Raw genomic sequence first — 20,663 nt, forward strand, 5'->3', positions numbered from 1 at the left:
ACAGTGAAGCTTATTTTGCAAAAATTAGGCATTAAGCAACGTTTTGGAGCGGTGTATCATCCACAAAGTCAAGGTATTTGTGAAAGAATGAATGGAGTTCTTAAAAACCGTCTCATTAAGATCTGTCAACATACGGGGCTCAATTGGATTGAAGGGCTCCCATTAGCATTGATGGCTTGCAGATCCAGTGAGCTTCGTGAGTTGCATATGACACCATTTGAGTTAGCTGTAGGTCGCTGCATGACCACACCTAGCTTGCGCACTAGCGGGAAGGGCCCAAGCCTATCTCTGCTGGAAGACAATATGAAAGCTTATGTCAAATACATGTCTAACCTCCAAAGGAGTATTTCTGCTTATGTCACCCAAAAACAGGAGCAGACCAAGAAAGAGGAACACAGAGGTGCCACCATCCTACCAGGGGATAAAGTGTTCGTGAAAGTGTTCCGCAGGAAGTGGTTTCACCCTCGTCGAGAAGGACCATTCCAAGTCCTTCGCAGCACAGGAACTGCAGTTCAGGTAGAGGGATCACCTACCTGGTTCCACGTCAACCACTGCATCAAAGCACCAGAGGATAACGAAGGCGATGGAGAACAGCCACGAGACACAGAGAGCGGTGACGATCCGGAGGAGGAACAGAGGCATAACGACGATGATGGAAGTAATGTTGATCATGCATCTGCTTCAATGGGCGCCGAGGGCCATGCTTGCTTCGACACCATCGACTTCCAGCATGCTCCAGAACCAACGGAGCCACAACAAGGGAGAAAATCAACCCCAGATCAACCAGTCGAACCAAGAAGCCCCAGACCGGTTCGGGAGATCCGAGTCCCGATTCGGTTCAAAGACTACAGTTAAAGGAGAAATCGGGAGCTCCATCTTGCTTCCGTGTAGCTGCCCAATAGGAGCCTAAGGAATTTTGTTACCCGATCATTTCTATCTTTCAAAGCAGACTTCGATCTGGCTCTATGGCAAAAAGAGGGAGCAGCAGTGGCCATAGTAGGAGAACAGCTGGAAGAAGCTAGCTCACCAAGGAATTTTGTCACCCTATCATTTCTATCTTTCTCTCACCCCTCTATCTTCTATCTTAATGGCCGAGGCAGTAATGAAGACTGACCTCCAACAGTGGGGTCAAGTGCTAGTAACCTCTGACTACCAGGTAAAAGGGTAAATCAAGCAACGAAGACAATCGTTTCAAGGAGTTGTTCCTTTGGATTTAAGGACAATGAACTGTTCAAGTGAGGTTCTAAGACTACCTCAATGCCTGCATATGGATGTTGTTTTATGTAAGATGTATTTCAAGGGTTCTTACATGACAATGATAGTCTATCAAAGCTAAGGATAAAAGAAAAAAGGAGTTTGACATTATATTGCATGTTTGTATTATTTTATTAATGCATATGTGTCTGATTAGAGTTTTTCCTGATAATTGAATGAAGCTAAGGTTAAAAGTCCAAGTGGGTTTTTGAGTATTATAGGAAATGATGATTATATTGCACCAATGATTCACGGTTGATATTTAGCTTTAATTGGTCGTTTACTGCAAAGCTTGAACTAGTGAGTATGCGTAAGCTGTTATAACGACGATATTTATTCATCACTTATGTTCACTTTTAATAGATGTTTGATTAGCAGCTAAGGTTAAAGTTGAAAGTTTCTTATGCATATGTTATACATTTATAGTGGGTTTTTCAGTTGTGGAAGCCTGACGGCTTCCAAGGGGGGATATGTGGTATATTTTTGAGTCTGCTTTATTTGAACTTATAGGAATTCGCAGAGTAAACAGATGTCTTAAGTAAAATTGGGGAAAGCTTTTAGCACCATAGAATTGCGATTGGCTGTCATCTTAATATCAACTTTTTCGTATGCCTCCCCATTTAAGGTATACATGGTAAGATTGCTGTAAGCCCTGGAGATGACAAGATCCAGGCTTGCACCACTGGTCATCATTACCAAATACGGAAGAATGTATGGTGAAACGTTCATAACATTAATATGTAATCGCTTCATTTGCATATTAGTATATAGCAGGGCAACGCCTTAACACAGGGAGAATCGGGGCTGCAATCTGACCATAGGGACCTCAGCAGTCTTTAATCTGACCTCAAGGATTCTCTTCATGCACTCAGAGTATGTAATGGCTTTAATAAAAAAAAGGCATTCCTTAAGAAGAAGCCTCGAGTTCTGCTTATTCTTTTTCACTCAAACAAGCACGAAGAGAGTCGTCAATACACGACAGGTGTCTGCACCAGAATCAATCTTAAAGTTGACTGCAGTCTTACACATCACTACAGTGGCACGTCATGGTGGCTCTGTGTCGGTGATGACTTCATCCACTGTACTCTGATTGTCTCATTTACAGAGCCTAAGAACAAGCTGTCGATCTCCTCAGTCACTTCATGAATTTGTTTTGTTCTACATTTGACAGCAAAATGGCCAATTTTGTGGCATTTGTTACATTCTTTATCTTTTGCTGGGCACTGGTCTCTGTTATGAGTGCGTCCGCATCTGCCACATTTTTTTCTGTTTTGCCCGCCAGTAGCCCCTTTGTTTTTTCACTTACTTTTAAATGGCTTTGTCTTCACTTCATCGATGTGTCCTGTCGCACCAGTCTCACTGTTCTGGAGCTTTACTAACTCAGAATGCCTGGCTATTTCCACGGCTTTTTTCAATGTGAGATCACTGGTCATTTGCAGTTTGAGTGAAAGATCTTTGTCTCTGATTCCTATGACGAGTCTGTCACGTATCTCCTCTTCTTTCTCACGAAAATCACAGTGAGCAGCTAGATCGTACAGGTGCCGTATGTATTGTTCAATTGACTCTTCTGCTGCTTCGGTCCGCGAGTGGAAACGCGCTTTCTCAAAAATCAGGTTTCGCTTCGGCACAAAGTGCTCCTCAAAAGGGCACAATACCCAGTCAAAATCTTCAGCACCTTCATCCTCCGTCAGGTTAAACGACTTGTACACTTGTTCTGCTTCTGGGCCCATGGAGTATATCAGCGCACTCACTTGGATGTCGGCCGACTCATTAGCTAGCTTAGTGGCTACTCGATACCTCAGAAAGCGTTGCTTCCAGTTCGGCCATTCCTCCGGCTTGGCAAAATCAAACTGCTCCAGTGCCGGGAACTTCGCCATCACCAGCTGCTAATCTCCAACAAAGTGCTCCAGAGAGAACCACGTTCACTTCTGACACCATGTGATATGTGAGTTTTACATATCTCAAAGATAGACGGCATACAGTCACAGTAAACATTCCCGTAGCGCCCTCTACTGGCTACTCTGGGAGCGTGCTCATATAAACACAAGGCTGACTTACGCCACAATTATCACAATAATCCATGTCCAAGAGTCCATTTCCCCAGATAAGATGGGTTTTATCCGTTATTTGCCACTATATACACGCTCTGACCTCCTCGAGCTTTTATTTTGGTACTTCCGGTTACCGGCATTTGAATTTGCATATTAGCTAAATATTTAGTTTCATCCGAAACATTTAGCTTCAACATTTATATTTATATTTAGCATTTAGATTTTACATTTAACATTTAGGTGTAACATTTGGATTTAAATATTTAAAATATCTTCACAAATATTGTTTTAAATGTGCAAAAAAGTTACTCTCAAAAATTCAAACCAGTTTTTTAAACGTTGTTTAAAGCTAAATGTGACAAAATGTTGCTGTTATTTTCAGGCGAGCCGCTTTACAAACACCCCATATCTGCTGGCTTCCAACGCCATACTGCCCCTAGTTCTGGAAAATGTTACGCTGATGTCGAACCAAATATACCCCTGAAATACTAAACATGAAACAAAAATGTGATCATACATTTTGTTGTATGTCACAGTTAGCTGTGTTTCAAAAATGAAGAGACTAATGGTTCATGGTTCAATGGTTCAATGTCACACAACTTTATTTTATTTATTTAATAAATAATTTAAACTAAAATCAGGAACAGAAACCAACAATGCGCCAAAGGCGGTGCAGAGGGGAAAATTAAATGTTCTAGTTATGAGTTATAATTGTGAACAGCTGTTAAATTCAAAATTCATCATCATGAAGTAAATAATTATTTGTACATTGAGACAAGCGTACGCACAGGTGTCCGCTGCGTTCGCACGTGGCACGGCACGAATGACCCTTGGCTATCTTATTTCTACAAACACTACACAGTGTGTGCCTGTACGCTCATGTAGAATTGTACTTACTGTAACAGTCACGCGTGGTCTTCATGTCATGTATTTCAGGCGTAGTTCACCTGTCACGCACCCATCACGTAGGCGTCTGCGTGACGCCTGTCTGTCCATTGAAAGTAAATGGAATTTACAGGCACAAGTTAGACGTTTGATGTCATCGCATAGGTGCTGTACACACGTTTTTAGTATAGCGTGCTGGCATAAAATGCCCCCCATATGAAACTCATATATCACCAGTCACCCTTCATTATTTGGTGTACTCACAATATGCGTGCCTGTACGCATGCATATTTTCCAGTCTTTATGCAGGTGTAGGCGACGCGGTTTAGGCGTTTTAGTATAGTGTGCTGGCATAAAATGCCCCTCATAGTGTGGGTGTGTGTGTGTGTGTGCTGAACATTAAGGTGTGTTCTGTACCAGCCAAGGACGTTAACCTCTGCACTCCGAAGTTTTATTATAATGCCGTATAGCACAGCAGAAAATAAACACAATTTTCTTGAAAAAAAAACAAAACAATATGGACAATTTTTAGAGTGCTTGCAACACCTTCACTGCATCACATGACAAAATAAGAATAAAGTCTCTGCAAGTTGAGAAAGAAAGAAACTGAAAACCAAAACTGATAGTGGAATGTCCCTCACCCACTGGTAATATTGTTTGCACTTCACAGACCTTTCTGTATTCAAAGGGCCCCTGTGTTGGAAACTTACTGCAGAAGTTTCCAGCTGGAAGCCCTGGACAGTGATCCGCACTGTGTCTCCCACCCTGGCCTTACTGGGGGTCATGGACAGCTTGGGTCCTCTGGGAGCAGCTGATAGAAAAGCAAAATACCATGTTGGACTGCTGTTGTACAGTATGACAACTTTCAAATGTCTAAATATGAAATCACAATAGTATGCATTTACCTACACGTGACCAGTCATATTTCTAGGTTGTACCAACTTGCCCAGTGAACTTTGTTCATGTAACTGTAGTACAAACCACCTGTCTTGAAGTGTTTTTGATCAGGTTTTGTCCTTTAATGTCCACATAAAACAAATTTCGAGGAGTGCATTCTTCCACTTACGTAACACAGCCAAAATCAGACGCATTGTGTCTCTGCGGATGCAGAAAAACTAGTCCACACATTTGTTACTTCTAGGCTGGACTATTGTAACTCTTTGTTATCAGGCTGCTCTAATAAGTCTCTTAGGACTTTGCAGTTAATTTAGAATGCCGCTGTGGAGCCAGAGCTTTCAGCTATCAAGCTCCTCCATCTTCTGTTTAACAAACTACCATCCTGGGTTCGGGAGGCAGACACGGTCAACAATTTTTAGAGTAGACTTTTCCTCTTTGATAGAGCTTATAGATAGGGCTGGTGCCCAGGCCAGATGCAGTCATATCTCCCTTTACTGAAATCTCTCTCTCTCTCTCTCTCTCTCTCTCTCTCTCTCTCTCCATCACCACCACCATCTGTAAACATACATGTCTCATTAATGCATATTAATGCATGTTACTAACTAAACAGTTTCTGTGCTCTATCGTCCAGCAGGTTCTCATGGATCATGGCTGCTGCTGTGGTCCTGCATGATGTCTACTATATATATAAATTCTGTCATTATTGCTACCATATCTCCATTACAGTTTATAGTTAGTTAAGGATTTGTTGCTGCTGTGCATCTCTGTCTCTCTATCACAGGCTCCATTGCTACTGTAATCATTTTATCATTCATTGTAATTCATTGTCATTTTATCATTTATTGTAATTGTACAATATGCCTCTGTTGATTTGTTCTGTAGACGTGACATCTATTTCACGTATGTCCATCCTGGGAGAGGAGTCCCTCCTCTGTGGCTCTTCCTGAGGTTTCTTCCACCGTTTTTCCCTGTTAAAATTTTTCTCTACTCGAACTGAGGGTCTAAGGACAGAGGGTGTCACTCCCTGTACAGATTGAAAAGCCCTCCGAGGCAAATATATTATATTTTGTGACTTTGGACTATACAAATTTGATTTGATTTGATCTGATTTAAAGTAATTCATTTAGTGGCTTGAATCGTTAATTCCTATGTCTAACTTAAGAAGTATTCTACATTTCTTTTGTTACTATAACCAAGTGGTTTTGAACAATTATGCTGAAAATTATTTTTGACATTTTCCCAGTCCCAAATTCAGAGAGCCCTGGGCAACCCTCCTGGAACAACCTTAAATCCACAGTCAACTTAATATGTTAAGATGTGTGATAACTAACAAAAATCTGTTCAGTAAATAACAAAAATCAAACATTTTTATAGCACTACACCAGGAGTGTGTCTGACTCCCCTTGCACGACCTGCATGTCAGCTCAGCTAGAGTGTGTTGGAGCATGACTCACCCAGTGTGACCTCTGCCTGCATGGGCATGGACAGAGCTGGGTGGCTGACCTCACAGCTGAACAGAGCTTCGTTGTCCAGCTGGGGGTTGAGGCTCCAGGTCAGAATGGCTCTCACCTCCATGGTGCCATCACCTGCTGCCTGCTGCTGGTGCTGGAAGTAGTACAGTGGGTCACTGCTCTGGACCCAGCGGGGAAACTCCCGACTCACAACTGTCTCAGGGATCACCTCAGTGGTTGGCTTGGGGTCTGACTTGGACCCTTGCTCTTGTCCCTGTTCCTGTCCATCTTGTCCCAATTGAGCCAGCTTTCCCTCTTGTTCCAGTAGAGACAGGGATTTCTGGAGTTTGGTGTCATCAGTGTCTCGACTGATTAGAACCTGGGTTCTCCGAAGCCCCTGGCTCCTGCCCCTGCTCTTTTCTTGACTTGGATTCTTGCTTTGAACTTCCAAAGAGGAGGAAGACTGGGCAGTTGGCACCACATCAATAAGCTCACCATCCCGCTTAAAGTACACCTAAAAGATAGACAAAGGTAGGTGAGCTCATCAGGAACAGTGGAAGCGCTTCATATTTTAATCCTGACACTTTTCTCTCGACATAGAACCATTAGAAATCACAGCTGGCTGTGCGCTCTTACAGGCTTAAGGAGCAGGACAACTATTTATTGAGTTAAGACAGACTTGCTTATTCAAAATATTTTTATCCGTTCAAAGATTTTTATTCACTGATTGTGATTTTTTTTTTTTGGAGCCAAGCATTCACATAACTTTTAGTTTAAATGTTAATTAGACTATTTACTTAATATCTTATTAAGAATATTGTGTATTTTGACTTGATAGTGCCCCCCACACAGAGACTGATATCCTTTGATGTCAGTGCTGCTCGTAAGTTCTATGTTAGCTCCAGGCAAGCCACTTAGACACTTCATGTGTTAATGTCACAGATGAAGCACTGCTGTGAAAGAAAATCTTTGAAAGTATTAGGACATCATGCTAAGGAAAAATATCACATTCATGGCAGCATGAACAATGAGCATTCACAAGAAAAAAGCTTATCACTGGACTGACTATGAAAAGAGGAGTAGAAGTATAAAAATATTTTAAAAACCATACAAACTAACCTACATATTATGTAGGGCAGTTGCCTATTAACGTCTTTTAATTTTCCTGTGATAAGGGCATAAGGAGTTGTTAACACGTGTGAATGTGCAATAAACGACGGTGTGGTCCGAGCCGCAAATACAACAACCGTGTCCGACATGTCCCTCCTCTACACCCCCCAAACACAACACAACGCAGAGTCCCTGGGTGGAGTAGCCGGGTTACAATTACAAGTATACAATCTTAAGGATACAGACACAGAAATAAAATTAAAAAAAATAAAAATACAATCGAATTTCAAAAACAGTACAGCTGAATCACTACTGTATTTATAGATACATGTTTGTCACTATACAGCATACAGCTCAATTCTGCTTTCTTTCTTATTTATTGCTCAGTATTGCTCTCTGACCAGAGAGACACCCATCAAGATTTTTTTTCCTGACTGGTATTTAACAAAGATTTGCCCTAATCTGCCCCTGATTGGCTTTTTTTCATTTCCTTCGTTGGTTTGGTTTAGGTTAGATATGTTTGTCTCATTCAGGACAAGTGAAGTTACTCTTAACTGGACTTCTGTTTTATTAATCACACAGCTGCCCTCCAAACATACAAACAAAGAGGTCATAGAGGGAAAAAAAAACAGAGATGTAGCTGCAGGAGTTTGAAATGATTTGTTTTTCATAATCATGAATGGATAATAAAGCTTTCCTTCCTACCACACAAGGCAGTGACAAACATTTGATTTTGGAGTCCTCAAAAGATCTCACCATGGGAGCTGGCTTTGCCCCTGTAACAATGCAAACCAGAGTGAAGTTCTGGGCCTCATAGCGGCTGAAAGGAGCCGGGCTGTTGGCTGCCACTACAGAGATGGACTTGGGAGGTACTGCAGAGAAAATATACAGGGAACTCAAACATGGAAGTGATTTTTTGAAAGAAAATACATAGTGATGAGTCAGTGTGATGGTAATAAACTTCAATGAAATCATGAAACGAACAGGATGAATCCTAATGAGTTTGCTAACTTTACATAGATATGGTCTTTAAAATTCACGAGACAACCTCGGAAAAGAATACTTGCCTATGACAGTGAGAATGATGCTGCCAGAGGCTAGGATCACTTTATCTCTGGAACTTCTGTCATAGATCCCCACATGGCACTCATACAAGCCATCATCCTCCACCTGAACCTCAGGAAGCCTGTTCATACACATGGTTACAAAGGTTATTCAGGGTGTTTTGAGACTTACTTACTTCAGTTCTTCAGATTATATAGTAAAAAAAAGTTCAAAACCTCACTTCCCCTACCACTACTTTGTCAAGAAGTTGCTACACATGTGAATGTTCCCCAAACGTTTCGATCATTATCACAATGTAACACAACTCATACAGTAGTAGTAACCCTTCTTACCGTACAGTTGACTGGTAGACAAGGTCCTCTCGTCTGCGGTTGTCCTCCAAGTGGGAGTAGCTGGTATTGTACACGGCATCATAGGTAAAAATCTTCTGCTTGGCATCGCCTCCTTCAATCACCTGAGAGGGGGGTACATTTGCATCACTGAGTTTAAATAACTGTACATAAAAATATTCTGTATGTATGATGTATTCTTTATGGATAAGAATCTAAAAACTGGATGTCAATAGTATTTGATTCCAATTTACCAAGCAAGTACAGTACACTTAAATAGTTCTGTTTCTTTCTGGTTTTCTTCTGCACTGTGTGGCACATGGCATTGATGTATCCGTGCCCATGGCCAAGTAGCCCTATAGACAATACAATGGGAAGTTTTACCAATACTAAACCTTTTTGTTTTACAGTATAAATTCATAATTAAAAGAACTGCATATGCAGTTGGAATTGTCCTGTCAACAAGATGGTTATAACAGCACTACCTCTACCAAGAAGGGTAAGTATATTTTTATATTATGTAACTTAGATCAGAAAGTAGTCTCGTATGTGAAATGTGAGATATTTCATCATTAATTCATTAAAGTCTTCACTTGTATTATTAGAACTGTGGTAATCGGGTAGGTTGAAAGAATAGACCTCCCTGTATTTGACATCAGTTAATGAATTCTGTGAGATAGTTGGTGAAGATGAAAACATTGCTATTTATAATAGACACATGATGGTTTTTTGTGTCAAAATTTGAGAGCCATAATACAATACCATTATTTGTAGAACAACTAACCATCTGTATACAGCTTACTTAATAAAAAACATGCTTTAGTGCTAATTATATCTACAACAAACAATTACCCCAGAATATTAATTTGATTAAAAATAAATTTTTTGGTCTATGAAAATGTCAAAAAGTGGTGAAAAGTTAACAAAGCAAATGATTTGTTTTTGGAGATCAACAGTCCGAAAATCAAAGATATTAGTTTACATCACATGAGACTGAGAGGCTCAAATAGTGTTTTATGAAAACACAAATAATCATAATACTAGTAATAAATGGTCTGGAAAACTATTAATTCATCTAACCGTGATAGTTTGCTCACTCATTTTCAAACTTCCAGATAAAAACAAACTTAAAATTCTAATAATAATTAGAGGCTGATGTTGTGGCCTCTAATCTTCACTTCATTCAAATATCCTGGTCCACACCAAAGGCGTTTCTGGTCCTTTCCATGAATTAGGTATTAGTCATTAGTGCGCACTAAACATTAAAGTGAAAGCACAAATTATGAAATGGTGCACACAAATTATTCACAACAGAGCAGAAATGATTCAATTATGTCCATCTTAATTACCTTTTTCTGGGCTCCACAGATTATCAAAATAGTTGGTGTACATGCTAAATTATCCGCTTAACATTTTTGTGTTGGCATTGTCTCTCTGAGCATGTTAGCAGGCTAACATTGGGAATTAGCTTAAAGCACTGCCGTGTACTGTCAGGCTGCTAGATCAACTTTAAGTCTGGATTGTGTCTACAAACAGCAGTTGAACAGTGGATGATGTATTGAGTTTGCAGAAGTAACAAAAGAGAGACACATAAACTATAAAAAGGAGTCCTAAGCGGACACTTCTTTCTTTATCGGCGGTCACAAGTCAAAATGAATCTTTAACAATTTATTGTATTTTATAAACTTATTATTTGTCTTTATGCCAAGTCCTGATTTGAAAAGTAACTATAGTCATCTGTAACTCTAATTTCATAATATAACACATAAACATAACATAACTTAATAAATATAACACAAAATGAAAATTAGTACAAATACTTGGTTTGAAGTATAGTACTTGAGGAAGTTTCATCAACCATGTATAGAATGCATTGCATTAAGTTTACCTGTGTGCTCACCCGAAACCACACAATCTCTTGGAGGATTCCGTCTGTTTGGAAGTTGCACTTGAGTGTTACTGTGTCTCCAATGACAACATGAGGAAGAGGCTCAATGGAAACAGTTAAATAACCTGCCAAATAGAGAAGAATGGGGGACATTACCATAGGACATTACATGCTCCTGAATAGCTCCAGTACTACACTTTGAAGCTAGATATTATTGTTATGCATTTACAAGGCAATCCACTATTAAATTAAGTATTTTATATTGCATATACTTTATTAGGGCCCGAGCACGCGGTGCGAGGCCCTATTGAATTTCGTATGTTTATTATTAGGGCCCAAGCACGCGGTGCGAGGCCCTATTGAATTTCGTATGTTTGCACGTGGTGATATTTAACATTTATATTTATATTTAACATTTATATTGATATTTAACATTCATATTTAACATTTAGATTTAACATTTAGATTTATATTTAACATTTAGATTTAGATTTAGCATTTAGATTTTACATTTAACATTTGGATTTAAATATTTAAAATATCTCTAAGTTCACAAATATTGTTCTAAATGTGCAAAAAAGTGACTCTCGAAAATTCAAACCAGTTTTTCAAACATTGTTTTTAGCTAAATGTGACAAAATGTTGTTGTTATTTTCAGAGCGAGACGCTTTACAAACGGCACCCCATATGTTCAGAGCTGCAGAATTCGGTACAGTGCTTCAGATTTCTTTCCTGACATTTAAATATTTAATATGGACTCCACCCCTTGGAAAGGATGGAATTAAATTCAGCAGCAATGTACAGCTGCTGCTGCATTTCTTTATGGCACTTTATGGTTCCTGGTGTGTTAGATTAGCAGCTCAACATCAGTTTGTGCTGTTAAAACAGCAAGGAATGTTAATCATTCCATCCATTAAAGCCAACTGCCCTTTAAGTGTACTCGAGAGTGAACTAAAACCTGACCCCTGCCAGTTTAATAAACAGACATCTCACACAGCTCATTGCCTTTATACACTAATCTACAGAAGCAACTGTATTTACACCAGGCTTTATATGCTGTTATGCGACCAGTGAGATTAAATAGGTTAATGCAAATTGCAAGTCTTCATCTACAGGATATGTACGACACATGTAAAACACATTTTAAATCACATGTGAAAATCCATGTGATTTATTGCATAAGTGAAATGCTAAACCATCCACACACAAAAGGGAAACCTGTGCATCATTAGGTTTCATAGTAGCATTGCATTTCACCGTTAGATACTAATTATTATAATAATAATTTAACTGTTAGTATCAGATGTACTATCAAATGGGGATAAATGGACATACAGTTCCATATAGAAAAATAATACAGGCACATGATTTTCAGATATCTCACTAATGAAATGCAAGACCTCAAAACTTGAACTTAATTCATTCATATTGATACTTCACACACTTTTTAGTTTTTCACATATCAAACTGAATTTCTCATAAAGAATACACATGTCCAATGTTCTGTCATTTGTAAGAGACTGAAACAAAGCCCCAGTCTGATGTAGTCTTTATAGTGTATGTGTGCTTGTGTGTATGTGTGTGTGTGGTCGGTGTTGGGTGAACTCATGTCCAGGAGCAAACACATGGACTGAGACCAAAGGCACCTTGCAGGACAGCAGCCTAATGCTGTTGGGAGGCACTCAGCCTCACCTCCACAACACTGGGCTGTGTGCATGACATCAGCCTGCCTACAGATTATTATTCCCATGTTTTTCTTCTTAATCCTCACCCCAGTTTTTCATCCAAAGAGACACACGCATGCACGCGCACTCACAACATACGCACAGATTAACACGTATCAGAAAAAAAAATAGCAACAGCACTTGCATATTAAAAAGGATTCTTAATGTCCTCTATGAACAACAAAAAAAACATTCATTTAACTGAGTGATAGCATATTTTGAAATCAGATTAAGGATAATAAAATGGATATTGAGGAGTGATATCACTGCCTCACTTAGCTTAGGTTTGCTGTGGACTAACAAACATAATATGTAACAAACATAAAGGACAATTCAGCAGCTTAGCCTTTACAGAGGGCTATGCACTCTACAGTGCTTAATATTCAGTGGTGTCTTGTGCTGTCTTTGCTGGAGGAGATAAAGCTGGCTTAGCCAGCCAAGTTGCTCTCCTCTTTGTAGGTTTCTCCCACTATAGAAGGGAAAATGTCTGCCCTTCTTTCATGAAAAAAAGATCTACATTCATCCAGTCAACTGGTGCTGCTACACTGTGCATTAAGAATAGGGGATATCAGCTAAAACAAAAGCTGCTTTGAATGGGACATATGGGAAATTTACCTAATGTTAATACATGATACCAGAGCTCTGTTTCTATATTCAGAGCAATCACAGCTACAATCTGGCTAACATTTTTTTCCAGAGCAAAAGAACAAAAAAGGTTCTGCAATCCACACCGACATATTTTATTAAAAGCCAAAAGAGAAAATATATTAAAAAAAATATAGAAACAAAAGAAAAAAAATGACCAACCTTTTTCCTCCTAAGTGTGAGATGTTCAGATGTAATGTGTCATGCATGCTCTGTCCAAGTTAACAAACCCTACTTACCAACATAACCAAAAAGCTCACATGCGCTCTAAAGCCCATTATTTTCAACAGCTTGCTGTGTCTCAACATTTTTGTGCACAGCGCACTGCTTTTGTGCTTTCAGAATGCACTAAACCTAGCAGCACTACCAATTATACTGTGTCTTAAACAGGCATGCTGGAGTAAAGTATTTAGGTAAAGGCTCTAACTTCATGCTCATTTCACTCACAAAGAGGAGAAGATGGTGGCCTAAAGGAAAAGTGATCAACCGACCATCAAACCGATGATGCCATCCACAGAGCTAAACTAGTTTTTCCTGCTTTCAGTTTTTATTTTAAGCTAGGTTATCCATGTTTTGACACTAATACTGTATATAAGGGTGATATCCAGAGAATAGAATGCAATGAATTTCTCCAAATGTTAAACCATTCTGTTCAAATAAAACAGTAAGAAATGTGGAGAGTAACTTCTAAGCTTTTGAGTAAAGAATGTTTGAGAACAATGAAGGCAAGATTTTAACATAACAATTAAACATTTTTATTCACAAGACATGGTGATGTTCAAAGGTCATGCAATTCATTCATAGAGTCATTGTGTATTCAAAGGGTGAATAAACTGCAGCAAATAATGTGGCTTAATGGGGATTAATCATTTACATTACAATTAATTACAATTAGAAAAAATATCCCTCTAGAGTTGTATACATTATTGGGGGTGGGCATCCTGAATATTCTAAGGATATGGGCACTGTTGACTGTGCTAGTGCTCCACATATCAGTGGGGGGCTGCAGGATGCCTGAGTTACTCTGTGGTTTCTAGCAGTGGAAAGGGTGATTCAGTCCTAATCCAAAATCTAGACAGAGGCTCCAAGAGCATAGACAGAAAATCTGTGAATTCTGCTTTGGGATTAACATCCATGCACTTTGTGGTTTAAACAGCCACAAGCATTTAATCATTTTTAAGTACAGATTACCATGAGCAATATGGGTCAGAGTCAAACAATGGGCTTTTTATCCCAGAGAGATAAAATCTCCAAACAACATTAGGTAACTTAATAGATAACATCATTACTTTCAAGACATACATGAACGCATGCATGCATCACTCATCTGCATAAACATTTGAATATCTGAAACATCTTGATATGTTTCTTTTGTTTGTCATCAACAGGTGCCAGCTTCTAGTAACACATCAATACTGCTGTATGTTCAGACTCTTCATGACTATGCCACTGGTTTCCATTCATTTCATCATGGCTCTTAAGAGGCTCCTGTAGCAAAAATGTCCCCTCCTCCGACTTTTTTAAAACTCTTTAACCAAACATGAACATGGATATTGGACATTTGTTCAAAACCTTTGATTATATCCATGAAGAGAATTTTGTTCCCCTCATATCCCTGGTGTAAAACAAGCAATAAACATGAAATATATAAAATATAGTGTAAATGTAAATAAATATAGAAAATATTATATATAGATATTATATATATATCCATATATATATATATATATATATATAAATAAATGCAATGCAATGGCACAGAGCCTTGCTTGTCACAAAATGAAAATCTTGACATAGAAAACCATCCAATATAAAATTGGTATTGAAGAGCAGAAGAGAACCATGCTCATCCACAACCTGGGCAGTGTTTTTCATTTTCATTTTTTTTTATATTCCCTGACTGCCTCTACGTAAACTGAATGTAACACACATCTTGAACTTATCAATTTGCTCCACAACCCACTCCAGATTGCGGTCTCCCTTTAGGCGGCTGCCTATAGGAAAGATTGTTGTAGAAAATAGCTCTCAAGAGAGACAGTAAAGTTAGCATGAAAACTGAAGTTGCTGTTGGCAAGGTGAGCACATGCTATATATTAAGTTTTTATATATATGCTATGCTAGAAAACCCAGCCCAAATAATTTTATTGGATAATCATGTGATCTTGAATGAATGGAAATGGGTGGTACCAATGTTGTGTTTATACCACTATAAAAGATGATGTTTTGAGCTAAAAAAAAAAAAAAAAAAAAAAAAAGAAACCGACCGAAATCTGGTTCTATTTTCTGTGAAGAGAATGAATCCTCTGCTGCACTCAACTCTGAAGCTCTCCGGTGCCTTCTTTGAAGATAAGATTGGATTTATGAACAAATGTTGCAGGAGTCAGGTCTCAAAATCGAGACTTTTGATACACAACAATATATAACCAACCGAAGTGGCCCCCAGGCCTCAGGCCAGTATTGAATTAACTAATGAGGGACCAACTAGCTGAACACATTAATACCCTGAAACTGAGGAAGAACCTTCAGGATGTGAAAATAGCATTACAGCTTGAATCTGTGGCTGGTTTAGGGTAAATTCAGATAGAATTTGGCCCTTTGATGAAAAAGAAAGTTTTTCCATTCATTTGAGTGTGGTGGGTTGATGACCTGCAATGGAGAAGTTAAGCCAGATCCATCTTTTGGAAAAACACAGCACAATGTGACACTGCAGCTGCCAATCAGACATTCAGACCGGTCAAACTCTCCACAGTCAGCCTGAAATGTCACTGAAACTGGGGCTGATCATAGACTAAACTCTGATAATCTGTTGTGTTCTGGCTTTGTTTATTTCATATACTAGCTTCTAGATCTATCCCATGCTACTGATGCAGACATTATCGTCTACAGGGTCCTCTATCTCTGAGTGTCCTGCTTGCTTTGCTGTTGTTTGCCACAGGTAGTGGAGAGGCACTAGCTATACCTATGTCAAGCTGTTTACTTCTGGAATAGAGACTGTGATTGCAAGCATGGTCGAACCCCCCAACTCCTTGCTGGACCTTGACCAAGATCTGAACTTATCTATATGCTCCACACCAAATTCCAGGCTTTTTAAAGACAGGAAATTCCCAGAGAAGATGCCTTTCCATTCACTCACGGATGATCTTGCTTGAACAATGTCTGTGTGGCTCTGGGACTCTGCTTGGTGGTGGCCTGGCATTGACAGAGATATTGAGACTATGGTAACAGACTGCATGGTACGTCTAGTCAGTGGAAAGATGCTTCCCTGTGTTAGTCTATGGTCCATGAGTAGACAGAGGAGGTTGCCAGAGTATTAGAGTTAACCCTAACCAGCCTTCAGCCTGTCTAATGGATCAGAGTAGCACACAAACTGGTTTCGGAAGGTGTCACCACCCTCATCGCATAACTAGGGACTTATGATGACTTTGGATCAATGGTTGTGGACCTCAATTTCCCTGCTGAGTAGTGTAGCAGTAGTACTCTCCTCAGTTTTTGTCATGTGACCATCATGGAGAACTTCCACCACATATGACTGATATGAACAATAATAATATAAGTAAAGTTATGTACTTGTCAGACTGCTGTCAAAATAATTTTACAAAGGTTAAAAATGATTTAAATTGTTGAAATAGTCGCAGTGTTGAGGTGTCTATTACAAATACAAATAAAAGTTGGGATGCTGTAAATAATATTCTTCATTTGTTTTTGTACTTTAGTTTATTAAATGAAAGTTAAAAAGCAAATCGTTGCATTCTGTTTGTATTTGTTTTACACAGCGTCCCAAGTTTTTGGGATTCTGCGTTGCATAACTGATATTAGAATGATAAACTAAAATAGAGATTTTCATAAGACAGACATCAAAATACTACCATCCCTGAAAGAATCATAAAAGAAAACATACCTCATCACCTTCCAACAAAAAGTGCCTGTGCCTTCCATGAAGCTTTCTACAGCCTTTTGCCATACTCTTCACCTCATTCAAACAGTGGTGTCCTGAAGATGCTGCTTGTTGCAGGTTATGTCCACTTACCCGCTGCTAGACCGAGAGTGTGAGCAGAAAGGAGAAGGCAGCAGAGGGTGAGAGGACCAGTCATCCTGCTGGGTGCTGCTGCTCAGACCGAAGGATGCTCCATCTGTCATCAGAGTGGAGGATGATGGCAACGTTGGATCTCCCATCCTTCACACTGAGGCTGCCTGGTCACTCTGCTGCTCTGGTTTATAGTCAGAGGATTAGAGCAGCTTGCCCTTTCTCTTACTCTCTGCCTCTGCCACTGTACTTTTATCTCCCTCTCTCTGTTTCTCCACATACAAAAATACATAGATAATTACACACACACACACATGCTTGCCTTGCTAACAGTGGACTGTCAGTATACACCCACTAAGTGGTGACTGATGTTTCTGGTCATTTTAAAAATACAAAACTAAAATGCTAAATTAAATTATGTTTTAAGATATTGAATGTTTTTTGTATCATAAGGGCTGAACTTTAATTGAAGGGGTCCACTGTTGGCTGGTACAGAATAAGACAAGTTCCCTCTTGGATAGGATGGACCAACAATTCAAACTCCAGTATGTATAAAAAGCTAAGTTCAAAATTCAAGCTAAATTCACAACATTTAAAAATTACCATCTCAACTAAATTATTGAATATTTTTCATGATTTTTTTTATGTTTTTGTAACAAAATATAAAGGCTCAGCTTTAGGGGATATGGCTGGCTGGGAAACATGGATGTCTGTGTAATAACCCATGGCAATCCTCTAGAACACTGGATTCTGACCACCATTGGGTCATGAGTCATGAGACCTTAATTATAAGGGGTGAAAGAAAATTCACTCATTCATGTGTCTTAAATGTACAGACCAGCATTGTGCTCTGATGCAGAGAAAAAAGACAATTTGCAAGAATACATATGTTCATCAGAGACCTACAACTGCAACCTACAGCATTACTTTGTGACTGATTCTATCAGCCAAAGAAAATGCAGCGCCCGAGGAACCCCAGAGGTAACCCAAGGAGCGATGGAGAGCAGTATGCGGCTGCTTTTGTGAGACCAGCAGCCCACTCAACCAAGAGTTGGAGGACACTGTGGAGGAGAGAGGTGTGGAGGGGGCTCAGGAGAGTAGCACCAGGTGACATGTATTCTGTTGAGCTAATCACTCTCTCCTTTTAACACAGTAGCGTGCTGGACCTGGAGGAAGAGAGAGAGACACACACGAGAGGAGTAGAGACACACACGGCTGTCGGCAGCATTACAACAGAATATATGCCTGCGAACAACACCAACTGAGTTATGATTGTATCGTGAACTCTAATAAAACAATTGAAACATCATCGTTCTTGAATAAGACTATGCCACAGAAACAAAAGCACAGCTGCAGAGACAGAAATCCTTGAAAGAGATATACATCAACAAGGAAAAACAGACAGAAACTGACGAAGTACATGATCCAGAAACTCTCAGCACTGCAAAGATTGCCAATCAGGTGAGAGACAATACCAAGAGGAAGACGAACGAGCCACCAACGAGCTCCAGGCAGAGAAAAACAAGAACAAGATTCTCCAAGAGGAACTGGAACGGCTCTGTGTTTCAAGTACCAAGTGCTCAATGCAAGGTATGAAAATGATGTTCCCAAAATCAAAAAGCAGGCTGTTTACCTTCAGCATGATCTTGATAACAAGATCTTGCAGAAAAATCTCCTGCAATCTGACTCTGATGAAGCCACTGCTTTGCCCCAGGTGGAGAGAGAAATTAACAAGACTTTCCAAGAACAACTGGACAAGATGAGTGTGTCACTGCATGAGGTCAAGCAGCAGGTCAAATCAAGTCTCATGCAGACTCAGTGTCAGAGAGCTGGCGTATGATCCACAACGTGAGCGCAAAATGCTTCAAAGCAAGAAGGTTCCTGGACTCAGCGCAGGTTTTTGGACCCAACAGTTCCACTATGAGCAAGCACTTGGTGACAGTGGTGAGGAAAAACTTCCTTTTAACAGACAGAAACCTCAGGCAGGACCAACCTTATTGGTGGACAGTCATCCACTGTGACCGGTTGAGTTAAAGATAGAGAGGGGCAGAGAGAGAAAGGGAGAGGATAGATTAATTGAGAGAGAGTGGGACAGAGAGAGACACGGATGCACAGCAGCAGCAAATCAGTAACTAACTATAAACTGTAATGGAGATATGGTAGCATTAATGATAATAATAATAATAATGTTGATACGGGCTTGTGTAGGACCCAAATGCAGCACAACAGCAAGGGATACTTAGTAAAGTTATTTATTGAGGAACTCACAGCAGGCGATATGGCAGGTGAGAGAGAGGGAATAAGTCCGATGAACTTGGGTGCCAGTTTCTTCGAGCCGACCCGTAGTGGTAGGTCCCGGGTTGACAACCACACCTTCTGTCCCACTTGGTATGCAGGAGCCGAGGTGCGGCGACGATTGGCCAAGGCTGTGTAACGGCCCACCGACCGCAGGAGAGTGGATCTGGCCTGGGACCAGGTGCGGCGACACCGGCGGATGAAAGCCTGTACAGAGGGGCAAGAAACTCCCTCTCCTGGGCTGGAAATAGGGTGGCTGGATCCATAAGCACACTGGAACGGGGAGAGACCAGTGGAGGAGCTGAGGAGTGTGTTATGGGCATATTCTACCCAGAGCAACTGCTGTGACCAGGACGTGGGGTGACTGGAGACCATACACCGGAGAGCCACCTCCATCTCCTGGTTTTTCCGCTCCGTCTGGCCATTAGATTGAGGATGAAACCCGGATGACAGGCTGGCCGTGGCCCCGATGGAGAGAGCAACTCTCTCCAAAAGACCGAGGAGAACTGCGGTCGTCGGTCAGAGACCACATCGACTGGAAGACCATGGAGCCGGAATATGTGCTGGAGGACCAGTTCAGCAGTCTCTTTGGCTGAAGGGAGCTTGGGCAGGGGAATGAAGTGGGCCATCTTGCTAAACCGGTCTACCACGTAAGGATAGTGGTGTGTCCTTGAGATGGTGGAGACCGGTCACAAAGTCCAGCGATATGTGGGACCAGGGACGATGGGGAACTGGAAGCGGGAGCAGGTGACCAGCAGGAGCCGGTGGGAGGATTTGTTCCGGTTGCAGACGGGGCAGGCCTTGACAAACCCCTGGGTGTCCAGGTCCAGGGAGTCCCACCAGAACCGGCGCTGAAGAACCTCCTTGGTCCTCTGGATCCCTGGATGGCAGGTGAGGTGCGTGTTATGAGCCCACTGGAGCACCTCAGAACGGAGGTGGGCCGGGACGAAGAGCCGGTTGGGGGGACAGGCGCTGGGACCTGGTTGCTCCTCCAGCGCCGTCCTAACTCTCTCCTCAACCCCCCATGTAATGGCGGCGGCCAGGC

The 20,663-nt window shown here is 40.6% G+C and overlaps 2 protein-coding genes across 3 annotated transcripts; one reads left to right on the forward strand and one right to left on the reverse strand.

The window, feature by feature from the left end:
* Window positions 1-6: 6 nt before the first annotated feature.
* LOC113745578 (uncharacterized) lies at window positions 7-1,027 on the forward strand. The gene is made up of 2 exons (XM_027277204.1): window positions 7-906; window positions 942-1,027. Exon 1 carries the CDS (start codon window positions 88-90, stop codon window positions 853-855), a length of 768 nt encoding a protein of 255 aa, XP_027133005.1. The 5' UTR covers window positions 7-87; the 3' UTR covers window positions 856-906; window positions 942-1,027.
* Window positions 1,028-4,034: 3,007 nt separating this feature from the next.
* Window positions 4,035-19,404, reverse strand: LOC104939467 (immunoglobulin superfamily member 21-like). Of its 2 annotated transcripts, XM_019276977.2 has the most exons (8): window positions 17,327-19,404; window positions 10,931-11,055; window positions 9,046-9,167; window positions 8,716-8,834; window positions 8,405-8,520; window positions 6,542-7,052; window positions 4,901-5,001; window positions 4,035-4,293 (listed from the first exon to the last, which is right to left on the reverse strand). In XM_019276977.2, the coding sequence occupies exons 1-8, from the start codon at window positions 17,388-17,390 to the stop codon at window positions 4,267-4,269; spliced, it is 1,185 nt and encodes a 394-aa protein (XP_019132522.1). In that variant the 5' UTR covers window positions 17,391-19,404; the 3' UTR covers window positions 4,035-4,266. The 2 variants fall into 2 exon arrangements, with proteins under 2 accessions (XP_019132522.1, XP_019132521.1); XM_019276976.2 differs by having other exon boundaries at window positions 4,035-5,001.
* Between the last annotated feature and the right edge of the window lie 1,259 nt (window positions 19,405-20,663).

Source organism: Larimichthys crocea, unplaced genomic scaffold, assembly GCF_000972845.2.
Source record: "Larimichthys crocea isolate SSNF unplaced genomic scaffold, L_crocea_2.0 scaffold9165, whole genome shotgun sequence".
In the NCBI taxonomy this organism is placed as follows: domain Eukaryota; kingdom Metazoa; phylum Chordata; class Actinopteri; family Sciaenidae; genus Larimichthys; species Larimichthys crocea.

Excerpts from the sequence above, each read along its gene's own strand:
- LOC113745578 (XM_027277204.1), top strand. The coding sequence starts at position 88 with ATGAATGGAGTTCTTAAAAACCGTCTCATTAAGATCTGTCAACATACG.
- LOC104939467 (XM_019276976.2), bottom strand. The coding sequence starts at position 17,390 with ATGACTGGTCCTCTCACCCTCTGCTGCCTTCTCCTTTCTGCTCACACT. Across the intron at positions 9,168-10,930 it reads GGTTTCGGGTGAGCACACAG|GTGATTGAAGGAGGCGATGC; the intron begins GTAAACTTAATG and ends CCCCCCTCTCAG. Across the intron at positions 8,521-8,715 it reads CATCATTCTCACTGTCATAG|TACCTCCCAAGTCCATCTCT; the intron begins GCAAGTATTCTT and ends TTTTCTCTGCAG.